The sequence below is a fragment of the Myotis daubentonii genome, chromosome 4, assembly GCF_963259705.1.
Source record: "Myotis daubentonii chromosome 4, mMyoDau2.1, whole genome shotgun sequence".
In the NCBI taxonomy this organism is placed as follows: domain Eukaryota; kingdom Metazoa; phylum Chordata; class Mammalia; order Chiroptera; family Vespertilionidae; genus Myotis; species Myotis daubentonii.
The window spans coordinates 60,888,828-60,908,196 of record NC_081843.1 but is presented as its reverse complement, the minus strand read 5'-3'; the positions used below and the strand labels follow the sequence as shown (position 1 = coordinate 60,908,196).

The window sequence follows — 19,369 nt, the reverse complement described above, 5'->3', positions numbered from 1 at the left end:
TTCTATTTAAATTTTGAACTTAACTTTTTTTTGGGTTGTCCTTTTTTTTTCTCTGTCTCATTTAAGTTCTCTGACTAGTATTCTGGGCATTTAACTAGGTCTTATAGCAATATATCTTTTAAAGTTGGTTCATTCTTTAGATCTGTAGGTAGAATATGTCCAGGGAGGATTCTAAGCAAGCCTATGGATGTGTGATTCAGGATTGAGGTATATTCCAAAGTCAGAATTTCCAAAACAAGTAAGCAAACAAATATTAAAAGAATTTAAGTTCAGGAGATTCTAAGATGTCTATCAAGTAGGTGGAAGCTACTCGCACCTCCTCCGGCACCAGACCAGATTTACAGGTAAATTGTAGAGCTGTCAACCTGAATAACCAACTGAAGAACAGCTGAATAGGTGTATTATAACCAAGGATTTACAGAAGAAGCCCACATAAAGATTGGTAAGAAGAGGAGATGCTGCAGCTGAGAAGCCGCAGCGAAATCTTGGCTGCAGACATCCCCCTGAAGAGTGTGGGGTCTCAGTCCCATGCCGGGATCCCCAGCCCAGAGCATCAGAGCTGGGAAGAGAAGCCTGCATAGCATCTGGCAGTGAAAATCAGTGGGGACTGTCTTCCTGGAAGAGGAGGGCATCTTCTAGAAACTCTGGTGTTCTTTTAAAGGGCCAACACACAGGATCTTGCTTTCAGACACTCACCTGGGGCTCCAGTAGAGGGAAGGTGACTCAGGGCTGTGGGAACCATAAAGAGAAGATCTGGGTGGCATGGCCCTGAGGAGAGATCTGGGAGGTCCAACCACTGAGGTCTCTGTGCTGAGTCCCTATCCCACACCGCACTCTGGCCCCAGGGTCCAGCACTCCTATTCCTGCAGCACCAGCCTGTGGAGTGCACTTAACCCAGACTTCTAACTACCAGCGATACCTTCCTACCAAGCTTGAGTCCTGAGGAGGGGTCTGTGGGCTGCACGCAACAGGGAACTTTGATGTGCTCTTTTTCTGGAGAAGCAGTTGCCAGTCATTGAGCCATGTGGCTTTGGAACAGGGGTTAGTCTTGCCCCCCTCCCGCAGCCTCAGCTGCCACCACCCTCAACAGGAGACTCTTGATCTGTCCTCCTGGGTCTTGGTGGCCCTGCCTGACTGAGCTCAGTTCCACAGACAGATGGGGAAGGGAGTGCTGCTCAGAGCTGGGACCTTTGGAGCCTGTCTCCCACCAAAGCTCTTCTCTGGGACTCTGTGGGGCGCAGGGCCGTGTGCCTGCAGAGTGGGAGGAAGGAGATGTGTTTGCCCACGTCCTGCAGGAGTGGTGGGCACCAGCCCCGACAGGAGACTCATTTGATCTGTCTTCCCAAGTCCATGTCATCCAGAAACTCAAAGTTTAGGTGGTGGGTACTTGTGAAGCAATAAGAGATAATATGTACTAAAGGAATGGTAGAGTATTTTTGCCTGGGATTATGAAGATACATTTTTTGGAGGAAAATGGAATTTATTGTAAAGGTCAATCCCATAGAATTTGCTAATGGGTTACATGTGGAATATAAGTGAGGCATCAAGGATGACTTCAAGATTTTGCCTGAACAACTGGAGAAATGGAATTATTATTTGCTGCATTGGGGGAAACTATTGGAGGAGTAGATTTGGGAAAAGAAGAAAATTAAAAGTTCAGTTTTTGAGATATGAAGCAGGCATTTGGGTGTGAGTCTGGAATTCAGAGGGAAAGTCTGGTTAGAGATCAACTATAAATTTGAGATCAACTGGAAGAAAATTTGGAGAGAGAAGAAGAAAAGAGGTCTGAAGATTAAATGCCAGGGAACATCCAAATTTAGTCCTTGGGAAAGTGAGGAGGAACCAGCAAAAGAGACTGAGGTTTAGCCAGTGAATAGGGGGGGAAATCTAGAGTGGTGTCCCAAGGCCAAGTACAGAAGGCCTTCGGAGGAGTGGTTGATAGCAAAAGCCACTTATTAGTGCTTGATAAGTTGAGCCACGGAATTGACGTTGGTTTGACACTATGAAGTTCACCTTGAAGAAACCTTGATAAAATATTTCCAGTGGAGTGATGATTGGAAGATGGCTCAAGAGAAAATGGGAAGAGAGCAAATGGAGATGGCGAATGCAGACATCTATTTTGAGGAGTTTACTACAAAGCGAGAACAAGAGGTAACTAGAGGAGACCTGAGGTTAAGGAAAGGAAGAACATCTTTTATTTGTTTAAAATGAGGGATGTTACAGAGTCTGTGGGTTTAATGGGAAAGTTACAGTAGAGAGGGAAAAGTAGGTGATATAGGAGAGAAGGGGAAATGTTGGAAAAGAGTGAGTACTTAAATTTATAGAACAAGTAACACCAGAGAGAGCAATAGATATTAAATTCAGTTAATGTGTGTATGGTAATCTTAATGACTTGACATTGCTACATTTTTATCAGAAGTGAAACTCATTCAAAAACCATTTGAATGCTTACTGTGTACTAGGCTTGTTTTAGTCATTGGAGTTGAATTTTTTAGTTTTCCCCTCAACAAGCACACATTCTACAAGAAGAAATAACTATATCTATAGCAGATGCAGGAAGTGATATAAATTTCTTTTGAAAATAGAAAAATATGATTTTTATCTCAAATTGAAGGCTTCACAAATGAGGTGGTTGTTATTTTAAGAGTGGAAGTGATGATGTGTGCATCAGTGACTATCATGTGACCTTAATAGGTGCATGCCTGATTTTGGATTATTAGTGTATACTTACTACCCTATACATTCATCAGTTCCAAACATATTGGAAGTGACTCTTCAGGAAGAAGAGAGATTTTGGTTACTTTAGCGACATGATATACTAACATTGGAAATTAATGTAGTCCCAGCAGAGAGACTTTTGAGAGCTCTTTAATTTATTGTCCCCAGTAGAGTGCCCATGAATTGAACTGGTACCTTAAACATTGGGGATAAAAGTGGGGATGCCACAGAATATTTGGCATGTTTTTCTGTTAAAAATATATTTATAATTGCTTAGTTTTTTTAACATTAACACTGAAACAGTGAGTAACTGACAGACCACACAAAATGGCTCATAGTAGAATTAATGCACATGGGAATCTACTCCATTAATTCTTTTCAAATCTTTTAAAATAATTTTAAGACAATTTGAACATAGTCCACATGTGGTTATATGAGACCAAGTAGCAGTGTGTCATAACTAGGCTTTATATATATGGAAGTATTTGCTTAAATTGACTATATTTTGAATTTTAGATTCTCAATTCTACATATTGTGTTCTATTATTTTCCTCCCTTTCTACTTTTTTTCTTCTTTCTTTTTGAATAGGGAGCTTCTCTCTTGTTGATGCTGAAAACATATCTTGGTGAAGATGTATTTCAACGTGCTCTTGTTCTTTACCTGCAAAAGCATAGTTATGCATCCATTCAAAGTGATGATCTGTGGGATAGTTTTAATGAGGTAAGTGACTGACCTGGTGTTTTCTTGGGCGCTTGAAGTAAGACGAGAGGAGTTCTATTTATATTTTTATCAAGTATATAAGTAAGTTGTGGTAACAAAGATAGTTATTTGAGAAAGAGGGAGATAGAGCTTAAGATATAAACATTAATAGAACACAGAATTGCAAAGAAATTGGAAGTACTAGTCTTAATTACTGAAAAATTGTGTGTGGCCTTGTGCGGCCATTTTTGTTCTACAGCTTAATCTCCATTCCTACTTTGTAGGAAAATTGTCTTTTCCAAATTAATATATATTACTATATTTTTTTCAAAAATCTTTTTTTTATTATGTTTTTGCAGTTTTTCAATCTCCTTCAATGCTAGTCTTGTGGCCTGAAAGAGCGCTTATACCGCCTTAGGGATTTTAATGAAGACTTGGTTGATAATATCTTCTGCTTTTTCAACATTGTGCCTCTCTCATGCTCTTTAGTTATCACTTAGTTCTGTCCCATCCCAGGTCACTTGCCTTTTAGCAATTGCTCATTTACCTATATTAGAAATGTAAATTCAGCTCAGCATTTGTGCTGCTTTATATTAACTCTAAATGCAGTCTTCATAGAATGTGGTACAGAAAGAGGAAAAGATACAAACTGTTAAGTTTTTAAACTTTATTTTTAAGCAAAAATAATTTATTCTTTTATTTATAGGTCACAAACAAAACAGTAGATGTCAAGAAAATGATGAAAACCTGGACCCTACAGAAAGGATTTCCTTTAGTGACTGTGCAAAGAAAGGGAAAGGAGCTTCATGTACAACAAGAAAGATTCTTTTTAAATATGAAGCCTGAAATCCAGCCTTCAGATGCAAGGTACACGCCCACTTTCTCTGCCTACCATCTCTTTGGACCCTCAGGTTAAAGTATTTTTAAATGTTTTGTAATCATAGGTTCGTATATATTTTTGTAATACTCACCTGAGGATATATTTTCCATTACTTTTTAGAGAGAGTGGAAGGGAGGTGGAGGGAGGGAGGGAGGGGGAGAGAGAGAGAGACAGAGAGAGATATGTGAGAGAGACATATTGATTGGTTGCCTCCCATGGGAGCCCCAATCAGGTCCAGGGATTGAACCTGCAACCCAGGTATGTGCCCTTAACTGGGAATCAAATCAAAGACCCTTTGGTGTGCAGGCTGACACTCTAACCACTTAGCAACACTGGCCAGGGCCATAGGTTCTTATAAAACATTAACAAGATTACCCCTTTCTGGAAATATCTTAAAAATTGTCATCTTCCTGCCCCCAAAAAACAATAAAGCAAAAATGGACAAATTATATGTAACTGACTGAAATATTGGAAAGTGTAATAATCTTTCAATATTTTCTTTTTATAGCTATCTGTGGCATATTCCACTATCCTTTGTCACTGAGGGAAGAAATTATTCAAAACATCAATTGGTATCATTTCTGGACAAGAAATCAGGTTTGACTTAACACTTTCTGTATAAGAAATTGGAAGCAGCATATTTTAAAAATATCAGACTAAGCAGCAGAAAGGAGTTTGCACTTTCCAGTGTACATACTCTCGAAGCTGGTTTTATGAGTCATCTATACATGATGTGACTAAAATGAGATTGGGTCTATGTATCTACCATGTATAAAATTGGTTTGTCTTATTCATGTAACATAAGGTATAAAAAGTTGCACAGAAAGTGCTAGCATTCCTGGTAGAAAATAACAAATGCTATATCTTTATAGCCTAGGTCAATGGTGGGCAAACTGCAGCTCGCGAGCCACATGCGGCTCTTTGGCCTTTTGAGTGTGGCTCTTCCACAAAATACCGACTTCTGCGCATGGGCCACAAAATTTCAATCGCACTGTATGTGCACACCCGCACGTGGTATTTTGTGGAAGAGCCACACTCAAGGGGCCAAAGAGCCGCATGTGGCTCGCCAGCTGAAATTTGCCGACCACTGGCCTAGGTAGATACTTTATGTCAGAAAGTAAGAAGTAGAGCAGTTTTTTTAAAGGATGCTCTGCTGTCTGCTATCTAGGGACAAGCACCCTAGATGATGCTTATGCATATTAAAGGTTGATTGATGACCTAGATTTATAGTAAATAATTATTACAGAATGTCCTATAGACATAGTATACATTTTTTGGTAATAAAAAAAATGGGGCAAAACATTATGATTGCAAGGAAGGGGTAATAAAGTGTAAAGATTATATATGCTGACCCACAACGAGTCTATAAAAAGCAATTGAAATGTAGTTTCTGACCATCTGTTAACTACCTCTATGTATCCTGCCACATCATGTATCCTCTTAATTTACACCCTGAAAGAATATATGGCTTCTGAGGTCTTCAGGAATCATTAGTGATACTCTAGATTTATGTAAAGGGAAAATTTCTTGTTTGAATTTGGATCTGGTGTTCAATCCCGTGTTTTTTAGAGTGCAGTGTAGCTTAGTGATTAAGAGAACATACTTTGGAGTCAGATTACCTGGCTCAGTTGTATGATTTTAGGTAAATTATATGACCTCTCTGAACCTCATTCCCTCAGCTCTGGAATGGAGCTAGTAGTTATACTTACTTTATAGTGTTATGATGAGGATTAATTGAGTTCAATTATATGAAACACCCAGAACAACAGTTGGCATATGTTTTGTGCTATATAAGGGTTGGCTATTATTATTGATGTTATTACTAAAAAAAAAATACTTTAAATATAATATATCCACATTACAGAAAATCTAGAAAAAGAGAACAAATCTTCTCACCCTGTCATTACTACTCTCATGTTATTTCTTTTTAGTCATTTAAAGTATATTTTACTTAGTTGATGTCATTGTGTACATGTGATTTTTGTATCTTTTTTTAAGCTTAATATATATAGTAATTGACTTAATCTTTCTTTACTATTGGACACTTGATTCACCACTTTTTTGTTTGTTAATCCTCACCTGAGACTATTTTGCTTTTAGATAGAGTGGAAGGGTGGGGTGGGAGGGCGGGGCATGGAGAGAAAGAGAAAGAAGAATATCCATGTGAGAGAGACACATCAGTTGGTTGTCTCCCACATGCATCCTCACTGTGGCCAGGGAACAAACCTGCAACCCAGGTATATGTCCTTGACTGGAATCGAATCTGGAGCTTTCTGTGAACAGGCTGACACTCTAACCACTTAGAAATACCGGCCAGAAAACAAATGAAATGAAAACAAATCTGCATACTTTAAGTGAGCCCTGCAAGGATATTCTCTAACCTAAGAGAGAAGAAATAATCTCATTTCCCTGTTTGAAAGAGACCAATAAAGATATTTTGCAAACGTCCTGGTAATCTGTAAGTTTTTGTTGGTATTAGAAGTAATTGGACAATAAGATAACTGATTTATTAACCCTTTACTTTTTAGCTCAGTTTACATGTGAGCCTTTTAAACTCTTTGAGATTCACATCCCAAAGTCGCTCATATTTTTCTTTATAGCCTTTTCTTCCTCAGCCCTTACCTGGCATTCTGTGTTTCCACCGCACAAAAATAGTTGGAGCAACTCAAACAGGCCATTCTTCCTCTGGTCTCTGGTGGTCTTTGTTTATGCTGTTTTGTCGCCTGGAAGAAAACTCTTGCCTCCCCACTCCCTTGATTTACTCCTATTCATTCTTCAGATCTCGGTTCACCCATTGCTTGCTCCGGAAAGCCTTCCCCCACCCCGAGACAGGTTAGAGGCCCTACTTACTAGTATGTGCTTTAATAACATTCTCTACTTCTCTACTTTTGTATACTTTAAGTACTGTTTCACTTATACTAGTATCTGTCCCCACATTAGATATGTCCCCTATTGAAGGTAGATATCATGACTATATGAATCAGTTTTGCAACCTTAACACCCAGTAGGCACATAAACATTTATTGAATGAATAAATCTTGTCTATAGTGAAGTGACTCAATTTCAAATCTCACTGTAAAAAGTTCTAGGAAAAGAGCATTCAAAGCCTAATGAAATTATTACTTCTGTTTCCTTTCATTTCAAAATACTGTTGGTACAGGAAAATATACAAAATGCACCACAATATAATTGGTTTAATCTAGAGCTGTAACTGAGCCAATACATGATGAAAGTGGTGTCTGTTGGTTCCTCTTCTCAACTGTGTGATTTTCCGTACTGCTGCTGCTGCTGCTGCTGCTTTCATCCCTGGCATTTTGGATTTTGAGGGTCCACATTGAAAATGTTCTGTCCTCACAAAAAAATGTTGGATCCTAAGGGACAGTTGGCTCTTCTTGGTTCCTGATACTTCAGTGAGAATCACTCTTATTTTAATTTTTTTAATTTTTTCTGTTCTCAAAAGAAGTGTAGCTGAGGTGGTGGCTACAAAGGCTTATTTTATGTCATATGACTTTAGTACAGGGTGTTATCTTGGTAGTCTGTTAAATCTGTATTATAGTCCCATGTGTTCCAGGGGTAGTCCATTAGTTCAGTCAAATATAAGAGTTATACTGTATTTGGTTAATATTTTTGTCACTCTCCTGCATACATGAATTTTGAACAATTAATAGTTGTGCAGAAGAAGGCTGAAAAGGCCTGGCTGGAGTGGCTCAGTTGGTTAAGCATCGTCTTGTGCACCGAAAGCTGCTGGTTTGATTCCTGGTCAGGACACATATCTGGGTTGTAGGTTCAAGAACCTGTATAGAAGGCAACTGATCGATGTTTCTCTCTCACATTGGTGTTTTTCTCTCTCTCTCTCTCTAATCATGTCCTCCCCCCTCCCCCTTCTATGTCTGTCTCAGTCTCAATCCACTTCTTACTCAGACCTCTAAGCTCTTTAACTATAGGAAGTTTTTATACGAAATCTAACTTGAAACATTCATGTTTCTAAAAGGATATCACTGTGCCAGAAATATTTCCCCAAAATTAAAAGACATGTCATTGTAGTGAGAGGCAACTGGAAAAAAGAAGAAGGAAAATCATAGAATTAAGATATTTATCATGTGCCTTTCTCTACTCTCGCCCCACCCCCACCCCCCCAACCCCCGCTAATAAAATAAAGGAGAAGAAAGGAGCTTTGCAGAAAGGAATGCTTTTGAACAAGAGGGGATGCAGTTCAGCCGTATGTCTCTGCTAGTCCTCTGGAGCAAACTACACAGGAAATTTTGTGACTTTCTAGTAAAAACATGATTTTTGTTTTTGTGCTGTAATGTTTCTTTATAAAACAGTAGTTGATTTTCATAACTCATGGACACATGGCTTTTTAAAATCAATATTAGATTACTTCATCTGGGCTTCTGCCATTTAACATTGGAATTGCTCATTCTTTTTTACTACTCAATGGATTGTGAAAATTGAACTGTTAATCTGTTAATGATTATAATAAATTAAAAACATATGAGGGTAGCCGCATCCACATTTGAGCTACAGGACGTAGTTACCTCCCTTGTGAGCAAAGCTATTATTTTTTGATACCCGTGGTTTTAAGGATCTCTATTCTGGATCATTCAGAAGACCTGAAAAAGACTAACATGTTGACTCTTTAAATGATAGCTCTCCTCTCTGTGCTGTTGGCTGTACTGCTTTATATTCTGTCATCGAGATGACAGTAATAATTTCAAGTACACTCCCAGCTGCATTTCTCCTTTCTACCATTTGGACTTGGCTAGGTTTACAACACGCAAGTTCCTTGCTTATCGGCCAGAGTCTCAATATTTTCTCGCATCCATCCAGTGGGAAAAATGCCATACTTGTCATTACTTGCCTCCTTTTAAGAGAAAGGGAGAGTTGGAGCTCTTCATTCCTCCCCAAGGTCATTTCTTGATAAAAGATCTGTAGAAAATTGTGTTTGGTGACCTGGTGAGTGTTGATATTTTTGCATTAGCTAATGATAAAGTTAATTTCTTTAGTCATAGTTTTGTTAAAAATGTCTTCAACTTGGAGCAGCTACTGTTGCCATCACAGTTATTCCTTAGAACTTCATTCTGCTCTAGAAAAAGGAATAGACTATATTAATATAATTGATTTTTCTGCTATATTAGCAATAAAACAAATTAGTATGGAATTTTTAAATGAAAAATACATTGTCTGAGATATGTCATGTTAAGACAAAATCAGAATGTAAGTCTTTTCCATCTTAAACATCTTTTGTAGTTTCAAGTAGAATAAATAAAATATTAAGAGAATCTGATCTGATAAATTTTAATAATTCATGCTTTTGAAGTTGATAGACCCTAAGATGTCATACAGTAAAGGATTTAAGTGTGTTTCTAAAATATATGTGCAAAAACCTTCACACAGCATTATTATGATAGTGAAAATTTTAAAACAACCTAACTGTTTCCAAATAGGAAACTTCTAAGATACGGTAGGTCTTGAAATAGACTTATTATGAAGATATTTGAATACTGCATAGGAAGACAATGGAAAAATGGCAGGGGGTGGAATCTGATAGATGAAAATGAAGTATAAAAAGGAATGCATATATATAGATCCATAGTAGGGAATATTACATTAATTAAATTGTGTATAGGAAAAATCGTGGCAGGAAATATACCCCAAAGTGCTATTATTATCTGAGTTTAGATTATTTTTCTTATCACTCTACTCCTCTTTCTCTTATAATTTTTTTATTTCGTTGAGGGTTTTTTTATTTTCTCAAGTTTTACATGTCTCCTTTTCCCCCAATTGACGCCCCCCCCCAGCCATTCCCACCCTGAGCAAGCCCCCACTGCCCCAGTGTCTGTGTCCATTGGTTATGCTAATATGCATGCATATAAGTCCTTTAGTTGCTCTCTAACCCCCCTTCCCCTACCATTTGTCTCTAGATCGATCTATTCTTGTTCATCAAATTATGTTGATCATTATATTCCACATATGAGTGAGATCATGTGATATTTATCTTTCTCCAACTGGCTTATTTCGCTTAGCATAATGCTCTTCAGTTCCATCCATGTTGTTGCAAATGGTAAAAGTTCCTTTTTTACAGCAGCATAGTATTCCATTGTGTAGATGTACCACAGTGTTTTAATCCACTCATCTGCTGACGGACACTTAGGCTGTTTCCAAATCTTAGTAAATTATGCTGCTGTGAACATAGGGGTGCATATATCCTTTCTGGTTGGTGTTTCTGGTTTCTTGGGATATATTCCTAGAAGTGGAATTACTGGGTCAAATGGGAGTTCCATTTTTACCTTTTTGAGGAAACTCCATACTGCCTTCCACAGTGGCTGCACCAGTTCTCTTATAATTTTTTTAAAAATATATTTTTATTTCAGAGAGGTAGGGAGAGGGAGAGAGATAGAAACATCAGTGATGAGAGAGAATTATTGATTGGCTGCCTCCTGCACACACCCTTTCCCCCGCCAGACCCCACCCGTGCACAAATTGGTGTACTGGGCCTCTAGTATTCTAATAAATAGTAAACCTTAAGGCACTTAGAAGTATACCCTCAACTGTTATATTAAAATCATGTCCTTGTTGCAAATCATGTCCTTTTTTAAACAAGTGATATTGAAGGACATTTCTTGATTAGTATTTTTAAGGACTTTAAAATTTATTACATATATTTTGTAGTTAGCTTTTGTAGTGATACATTTTTGTAGTCATATAGTTTGTTCCTCCTTATTAATTATAAATTAATTGAAATCATTCCATATAAATTTCTAACAATTCTGTCAATATTTATATATGTAATGGTTTGGACCAAAAAAATGCAAATCACTTTTCTATTATTTTCACTCAGTTATTTTTTATTTGTGCGTGTTGAGACATTAATCCTTCCCTAAAGTTTATTTTGCTAGATTTGAATTACGTGACTTTTTAAAATGGCTTTATTTGTTCTTCCTTTGCTAACATAAAGACAAAGGCTGCAATGGAACACATTTTATGTAGTTTTCTCATGATCTTCCCCTGCTGCCCCACCCCACACACATTTTCCCTTTCTCCCTGCTTCTCTCCTTTAGCCACAATGAACTTGGGAGCCAGTTCAGTGCATGGACACCATGTATACTTTCTCTCTGGGTCTTGAACACTCTTTACCTTACTAACATCTATATATCTTGAAGTCTCAACTTAACAGTCATTTCATCCAGGAAATCTCCTAACTTCCCTAGGGAATGAAGCATTTCTTCTATGTACTTCCATAGAATATCATATTTTCTTTTTCCATCAATAACATTTATATGAATTCTACCTACCTGGTTACAGTAAACTGTAAGATCTATGCGAGAAGAGACATAAGTACCTTGTTCACCATTAAATAAATACCAGTAATTATTAAATGAGTGAGTGGTAATCTTTGTTAATGTGAAAATAACAGCATTAAAAGGCAGAGTTTTAGTTTCTTAGTAGGATAATTAAATATAAAAATATACCATATTAACTTTGAAACAAAGCATTTAATTTTTTTCTTACCCTATTACCGTTCTCTCTCTCTCTCTCTCTCTCTCTCTCTCTCTCTCTCTCTCTCTCTCTCATTTTTTTATCTGTATTAGATGTCATCAATCTTACAGAAGAAGTACAGTGGATTAAAGTCAATACAAACATGACTGGCTATTATATTGTACATTATGCAGATGATGATTGGGATGCACTAATCAAACAGTTGAAAATAAATCCTTATGTCCTGAGTGACAAAGACCGAGCCAACCTCATCAACAACATCTTTGAACTCGCAGGGTAGAGTATTTTTTATTTTATTTTGTTTGTTTGTTTTTTAAACAAGTGATATTGAGAAAAAGAACATTTTAGAAAAAAAGTTCAAAAGAACTAGCATGTATCATGTATTGCCTGTTAGGTATACGTCATTTTGGAGGAACTGGAAAATGTCAGGCATAGTCCTTGCCTTGAGGGACTTTATAATCTATAGTGAAAAATTAGCTACAAATATTGAACAGTTAAGTAACAAGATTTACATAACATTTCAAGAATATAGATGCCAACAAGCACGACCCATATTGCTGAATAAGTTGATGTAGTTTCAGGTTTTGTTTTACTTATTGATAGAATTCTTTTCAAGCAGCACTTGGTTTGTGTGATGCTTAGTGCTTACTCACTAGTATATCTGGAGCCTCCTTATTTATATACCACTTGCCTCCTCCATCACCACGTGTGTGCTACTAGAATCCCAAAGCCAAGAATGGCAGAGACCTTGTGTATAGAGAACCTTCAGAATAGGAAGATTACCAAATTAGGTTTTTAATGGATCTAGAAACACAAGGAATATTCAAAAATGTTCCTTCTGACTGCTCTTGACCTTCCTATTTTGGTTCTTTTTTTTTTTTTAAATGAAATGACATTATATTATATCAGCCATTATTGTTATGATTTCTATAAAATGGTTGATTTTAAGGATGTACTCAGCATAAATTAATAGTGGACCTCACTTTAACAAGTTTGACAAATAAATTCCCATATAAATAATTTTCTTTCTTTTTTAAATTCTCCTTATGCCACCTGTTCTCACCTGGTAAATATAAGAAATTTAAAAAACAAATAAAATTAGTACTTTGAATCATTTCTCATCTAAGATGTCGTAATTCCTGAGTTAACAATTTACAGGTGACATGGAATAAAAACGGAGCAATTGTTTATCATTTTTTTCTGAAATGTGTCTTTAACCTTGGGTCACACACCACACATGAACTTAATCAAAGGTAATCATATTTAGTCTAACTTTACAGAATGATACTTTAAGCTTAAATTTTAGGTCTTCAAGACACCATCTGACCATAAAACTTCTCAGCATGCATACAATTCATCTGCCTTTCTCAGCATGTTTACTTTTTCTGTTCTTTTACCCTTTAGCCTAGGCAAAGTGCCTCTTCAGAAGGCCTTTGATTTGATTGGTTATCTTGGAAATGAGACCCATACTGCACCCATCACTGAAACCCTGTTTCAGACAGGCCTCATCTATAACCTCCTTGAAAAACTAGGATATATGGATCTGGCCTCAAGACTGGTGGTGAGTCTGCCTTTTTTGCCAGCTTCTCTTTGTTAATTGCTTTTAATGTGGTTATTCAGTAATAGGCTTAAAAAGGAATGAAATTCCATTTTCTTCACTTTCCAAGAAATCTTTATTTTTAATCAAAATATCATTGCTTACCGTGAAGAGTTGATAAAGGCTTAGCATGATGTGGTCTTGTTTGAATATCAACATAGATTTCTCATACTGCTGTCACATGAAAAGAAACTTTTTCTTTTCAAATTTTTATATAGTAAATGCTTTAAATGGACCCTTTTGAAAAGCAGTGCTCCCATTAATATCCTAGTAGTCAATATTAAATGACAGTCATGTTTGTATTGGGATTATTGTTTAGGAGCCCTTCTGATACCTGTCTTATGGATGAGGATGCTGGTATTTCTCTGCAAAGCAGTAAGGGAGTCTTGGTATTGGAATCTGTTTTACCTTTTTTAAAAAAACAGTTGCCTGATCTTAACAGTCGTTATTTTAGACACTTCCAGTCTAAAAATGTTGGCTGAGTCTTTAAAAGCTTGGAAGGGAGTGATGCATCCTTTGTTTTATCCACTTCTCTAAATCAGCACATTCTGACCACAGGGTTTGCTTTGTAAACTAGTCAGGTTTTCCAGGGATCAAGTAAAAGGCAGCTTTCAGGAAAAGGAAGAAAGTATTGGACCAGGAATTAGATTAAGTCTTTTAGGGTTTTGGTGTCTTCACTGGTAAAAGGAAGGGGTTGGATTAAATCTTTTTTTTTTAAACAATCTCCTTTCTGTCACTTTTACTGATCTACTGTGTACCCCTTATGATGAGTTCTTATCACAGGCATGATCCTCAGTGGGGGAAGGGAATATAGGGCAGGTGGGCCATATGGAGCTTGAAAAATACCATCCCTCACAAGTTTCTGATCTGACTCCAAAGGAACCAGCCCCAGCCCTACCCATAAGTGAGATTCTTAAGTTAGATGATTTCTGAGGTTTCTTCTAATTGATAGATTTTTATCATTCTCCTATTTCATAAGGCTTTAACTGCCAGCCTTAATAAAAACCAGCTCCTGGAATGTGCCCCAGCCCATAGTGGCATTCAGTAAATGTGGAATGAATAAATGAGCGAGACACTCCAGAAACAAGTACATGTCAGTGTTTATTATATTTTGTACACCATGCATAGTGCTTAGTGTTGATTACCTTGTTTGATCCTCACACAATGCCAAATGGATATTTCTACCTTCATGAGATAAATGAGGAGACTAAATAACTTCGCCAAAGTCACTTACCCAGTCAATTATAAAGCTGAGATTCTAACCCACATTGGTTTTACTTCAAAACCTCTTCTTTGCCTTACGTTGGTATATTTTAAACTAATTTGTATTCTAACAATGTCATCTTTCCAATGATACCTTTTTGTTGGGAAATATCAAAGCTTTTTCTTTTTTGCTATCATTCTCTTTTAAACTCAGATTTTAAATTAAAACAGATTGAAAAGCTTGGAGACCATGTGCTTAAGGTTTAAAATTATAGACCCACATCTAGTTACTTCCTTGAAAATGAAATTGTCAACTTACTATATGAGATTTCTTTTATACCTAAAATGTTAGTGACAGTATTTTTTATAGTACTGATGTGCATTTCCAAGAAGTATACAGCTAACTTATTGGTCTCTTTGGGGCAAAGTTATAATCTGACACAGACTTTCTACTATTAGTTTATTAAAGAAATTGGCCATTTGTTAGCCAGTTCAACTACTGTAGATGGACATTTGGGTTGTTTGGAGTTTGGAGCTATTACAGTGTTGCTACAAATATTCTTATACATGTCTTTGATGAGTTTCTATGGGGTATGTGTCTGGAAAATGGAATTGCTGAATCAAAACATATGCATGGTTAATGCTGTACTACCAAATCATTTTTCAGAGTTACACCAATTTAACACTCCATCAGTAGTGTATGAGAATTCAAGGTCTATTCTGGATCTATTATTTGTCAACACTTATATTAATAGTAACCTTTTTCTTTTAGCCATTTGGATAGGTGCACTATAGTATTGTAATTTTGGCTTTAATTTATATTTCCCTAAGTCAGCGGTTCTCAACCTGTGGGTCGAATGACCCTTTCACAGGGGTCGCCTAAGACCATTGGAAAACACATATATAATTACATATTGTTTTTGTGATTAATCACTATGCTTTAATTATGTTCAATTGGTAACAATGAAATTGGGGGTGACCACAACATGAGGAATTGTATTAAAGGGTCCCGGCATTAGGAAGGTTGAGAACCACTGCCCTAAATGAAGATGAATTCCTTTTGATATGTTAATTGACCATTGGGTGTTCTCTTTCTTTTTTAAAATTGAATTTTAGAGAGAGGAAGGGAAAGAGAGAGAAACATAGATGTGAGAGAGAAACATTGATCAATTGTCTCCCGCACCCACTCGGACCAGGGGTCGAACCTGCAACCCGGGTATGTGCCCTGACTGGGATTCAAGCCCATCACCTTCTGGTGTACGGAACGATGCTCCAACCAACTAAGCCACCCGGCCAGGGCTGGATATTCTCTCTTGTACACAAGTCTTTCATTTGTTTTTCTATTGGATTGTCTGCCTTTTTCTTATTGATATGTAAGATTTCTTTTTTTTTTAAGTCTTCTTTATATATTCTATTTATGAGTCCTTTGTTTATCATGTATATTTGCAAATATCTTCTAAATAGCTTCTCCTACTCTGGCTTGCTTTTTCACTTTCTTAATGATTTTTTTAATTAACATAAATTCTTAATTTTAAGGTATGAAATCTGCCTAGTCCAATATATTCTCCTAAGTTTTTCTCTGAAAACTTTTTTTTACCTTTTATATTTAGATTTATGATCCATTTGTATATGGTGTGAGGTAAACATAAATATTCTTTCTTTTCAATATGGATATCTAAGTGATCCAGCACCAGTGTACTTCATTGTATACATTTTTTATTATAGAATTTCTATAACTACTTTGGGGTTATTAGTGCCATATCAAATCAACACTATTTGGGGTAATATATTAGTTTCCTAGGGCCATCGTAATAAATTATTACAAACTGGGTGTCTTAAAACAACAGAACTTTATTTTCTCACAGTTCTGGAAGCCTTAAATCAGAGTGTTATTAGGCTAAGTTTGGTTTCTTCTGGCGGAGAATCTATTCCATGTGTCTCTCTCAGCTTCAGGGGCTTGCTAGCAATCCTTGGCATTCCTTAGGTTGTAATTGCATTACTACAATCTCTGCCTCTGTCTTCACATGGCATGCTTCCTGTGTTTCTTTGTCTGAATTTCTTCTTGCAAGGGCACCCATCGTTGGGTTTGGGCCCACTATAATCCAGTACGACCTCCTCTTAATTTATTTACATCTGCAAAAATCCTGATCCCAAATAAGGCCACAGTCACAGGTTCCAGTCAGACATGACTTTTGGGGGCATACTGTTCAACCCAGTATAGGTAGCCGTATTAGTATTTGTTACTCACTTCTTTTCAGTATTGAAGAACAGTGTTGGTACTGAATGTACTCTCAGAGAAGGTGGAATATCTGTCTACTCTGAAGCTGCCCAGAAGCTACTCTGCCTCTGCCTCTCTCCTTAGCTCTGTAGAAGCCCAGTGTCAGGAAGCTCTTGATAACTTACCTCAAGCTAGCCCTGTGCTGAGACTGTAGATGCGAAACACAATTCAAGGAGTTAAGCCTTTTGAATATTTTCCTAATCAAGTAACTCCGCCTCTTCATTCCTGTGATGACTTCCAGTGTGCTGGGCAGCTATGTGCTTATTAGGAACATGCTTCAGAGTGGGGTCCAGAAGGCGAGGACGGGAGGCTGAGTATGTGTTGGGAAGACCACAGGCCCTTTTACTGATGGAGATTGCATACTATTGATGGTTAGTTAAAAGGTTAGCTTCAATTCATCCAAAGGGAGAAACTGTCTCCTTAAAATTCTTATTCAAATTTTAGGACATTCTTGTAGCATCAAAACTCTCAAAATATGAAGTCTGGCCCACTGTAGTCGGAGATTGGAATGGCAGACATTTCTGAGTCTTTGCATCCAATCTTCAGTAGTATTTATGATTAGGACTGGTGTCTAATTTTTATGCCATTGTCGCCAGAGCAGAATGTACATTTATTGGTCATTTTGTTGTATAGGCTGCACATACCTACGTAGCACATACCCATATATCACGTTTTGTGATGTATGCTGTGGTGTTGTGGTGGGTAGGGGCTGGAGGCACACTTGAATTGTGTTAGATTGTTCACATATGATGTTAACATCTGATCCTAGCTGTATTCCTGTCTCATCACTTATAAGTCTGTCATTTTTGTATGTATGAGGGATTGGTGGATAACCTTTTGCAATAGAGGCTGACACTTCACTTTTAAGAAGCTCAGTTGACCCATGAAAGAACTCCCTGGGCATATCAGTGTAAAATTAAAGTAGTAAATCAAAATGTAATACATAGCATAAGTGCCAGCATCTATTCCTGTTTTATTTTTTAAATCATTTTATGTTGTTGTTGTATTTTATTACATATCCAATGTTTGTAATTTGTATAATCCTACTTAAGTGTCAGAGGAGAAAAATATTCAAAAGATTTAACTCCTTAAATTGTGCGTAGCATCTACATTCCCTCTCCCCATTTGCCATTTTCATTTTATGCAATCTGAGGATGGGATTCTAATGTTTAATGAGTTTAAATTTCAAAAATTAATTTAGAACCATGGAAAAAATAGTTTTAATTTTATTTGTAGAAGGCAAAGGCAATTCAAAGCACTTGTTATGGTTTGTTAATACTAAAAATATAACCTGAAATTTTCTAAAAAAGAATTAATTCTTTTTTAAAAGGAAATATTTTACTCTATTATGTTATCATTTGAAATATATTTCAAATCAACTATTTGGTAATTCCTCTTGGTGAACAGAGAATAACTAGTAAAATTTCGTCATGTAATTCCGATGGAGTAACTGCGCAGGAATTAGCCTCTTCAAGGTTCATGCTCCTCTTGCCTTGAGTCCTTTCCAACGACATTTTTTTGTACTGGCTTCTTTATGTTTTTGTTAATTCTCAAGGAGCATTGGCATTTTTCTCTACTGAACTTTTTTGTAATGTTTTTTATTTCAGAGAGAGGAAGAGAGAGGGGGAGAGAGATAGAAACATCAATGATGAGAGAGAATCATTGAAGGGCTGCCTCCTGCACGTGCCCTACGGGGGATTGATCCTGTGACCCGAGCATGTGACCTGATAGGGAATTGAACTGTGACCTCCTGGTTCATGGGTCAATGCTCAACCACCTTGCCACACCAGCCAGGCTCCACTGAACTCTTTAAAATAGTATTTCAAGCATGTGACTTTTTTTCTTTCTCATCCCTTCTTTGTTTTTATTTGACAGTTATGAGTAGCTTTTAAGTTTCTTTTTTGCTTCAGTCACTTGGGATGGTTTTCTATTGTGATGCTGTTGAGGTCAGGCCAGTGAAGACAGCATGTACCAAAGTGGTCATGTGTATCCAGAAGGGTCTGCGTCGCTTTTCTGTTTCCACTTCACATCCTCCCAATGACTCACAAGCTTGCTCAGACATTCCACAAGGTGTCTGTTCTCCTTTTTATTACTTTTGAAGCAAGCAAACAATAGCAAGTTATCACGTCATCACAAACTATGAGTCCTCCTTGCACGGATTCTTGATTCCATTCTCATAGTTCCACAAGAGATTTATTCAGAGGTCTTCTGAGAAAATAGCCTCGCAGTTTACAAGTCTCTGCCTCAGATTCATTTTAAGTATTGACAGTGGTACTCTGTAAGAATATAATGCTCTATGAAGAACTTGAACTACTTTTCTGGGGTTGAGTTTTTGTATGTGGTCATCTGTGGTACTTGACTACTTGAGATGAGACGTGATAAGGGTGATGCTGTTAAAGAAGAACCAGTGGAAAGAAGAACTGCCCTTGCCCGAGACCCTGCGGGCAGGATGTGGCTGTAAATTTTTTTATTTTGTTTCTTCTTATTTACAGC

The 19,369-nt window shown here is 37.1% G+C and overlaps 1 protein-coding gene across 6 annotated transcripts in view; it reads left to right on the top strand.

The window, feature by feature from the left end:
• LNPEP (leucyl and cystinyl aminopeptidase) overlaps nucleotides 1–19,369 on the top strand; it is a 96,049-nt gene that overhangs the window by 61,098 nt on the left and 15,582 nt on the right. For all 6 annotated transcript variants that reach the window (XR_009452617.1, XR_009452616.1, XR_009452614.1 and 3 more), the window contains exons 9-13: nucleotides 3,308–3,439; nucleotides 4,125–4,285; nucleotides 4,807–4,895; nucleotides 11,891–12,074; nucleotides 13,203–13,359. Coding sequence is in view for 2 of the 6 variants with exons in the window: in XM_059694035.1 (XP_059550018.1) it covers nucleotides 3,308–3,439; nucleotides 4,125–4,285; nucleotides 4,807–4,895; nucleotides 11,891–12,074; nucleotides 13,203–13,359 (723 nt within the window). In the remaining 4 variants the exon portion in view is untranslated. The remainder of the gene's footprint in view (nucleotides 1–3,307; nucleotides 3,440–4,124; nucleotides 4,286–4,806; nucleotides 4,896–11,890; nucleotides 12,075–13,202; nucleotides 13,360–19,369) is intronic.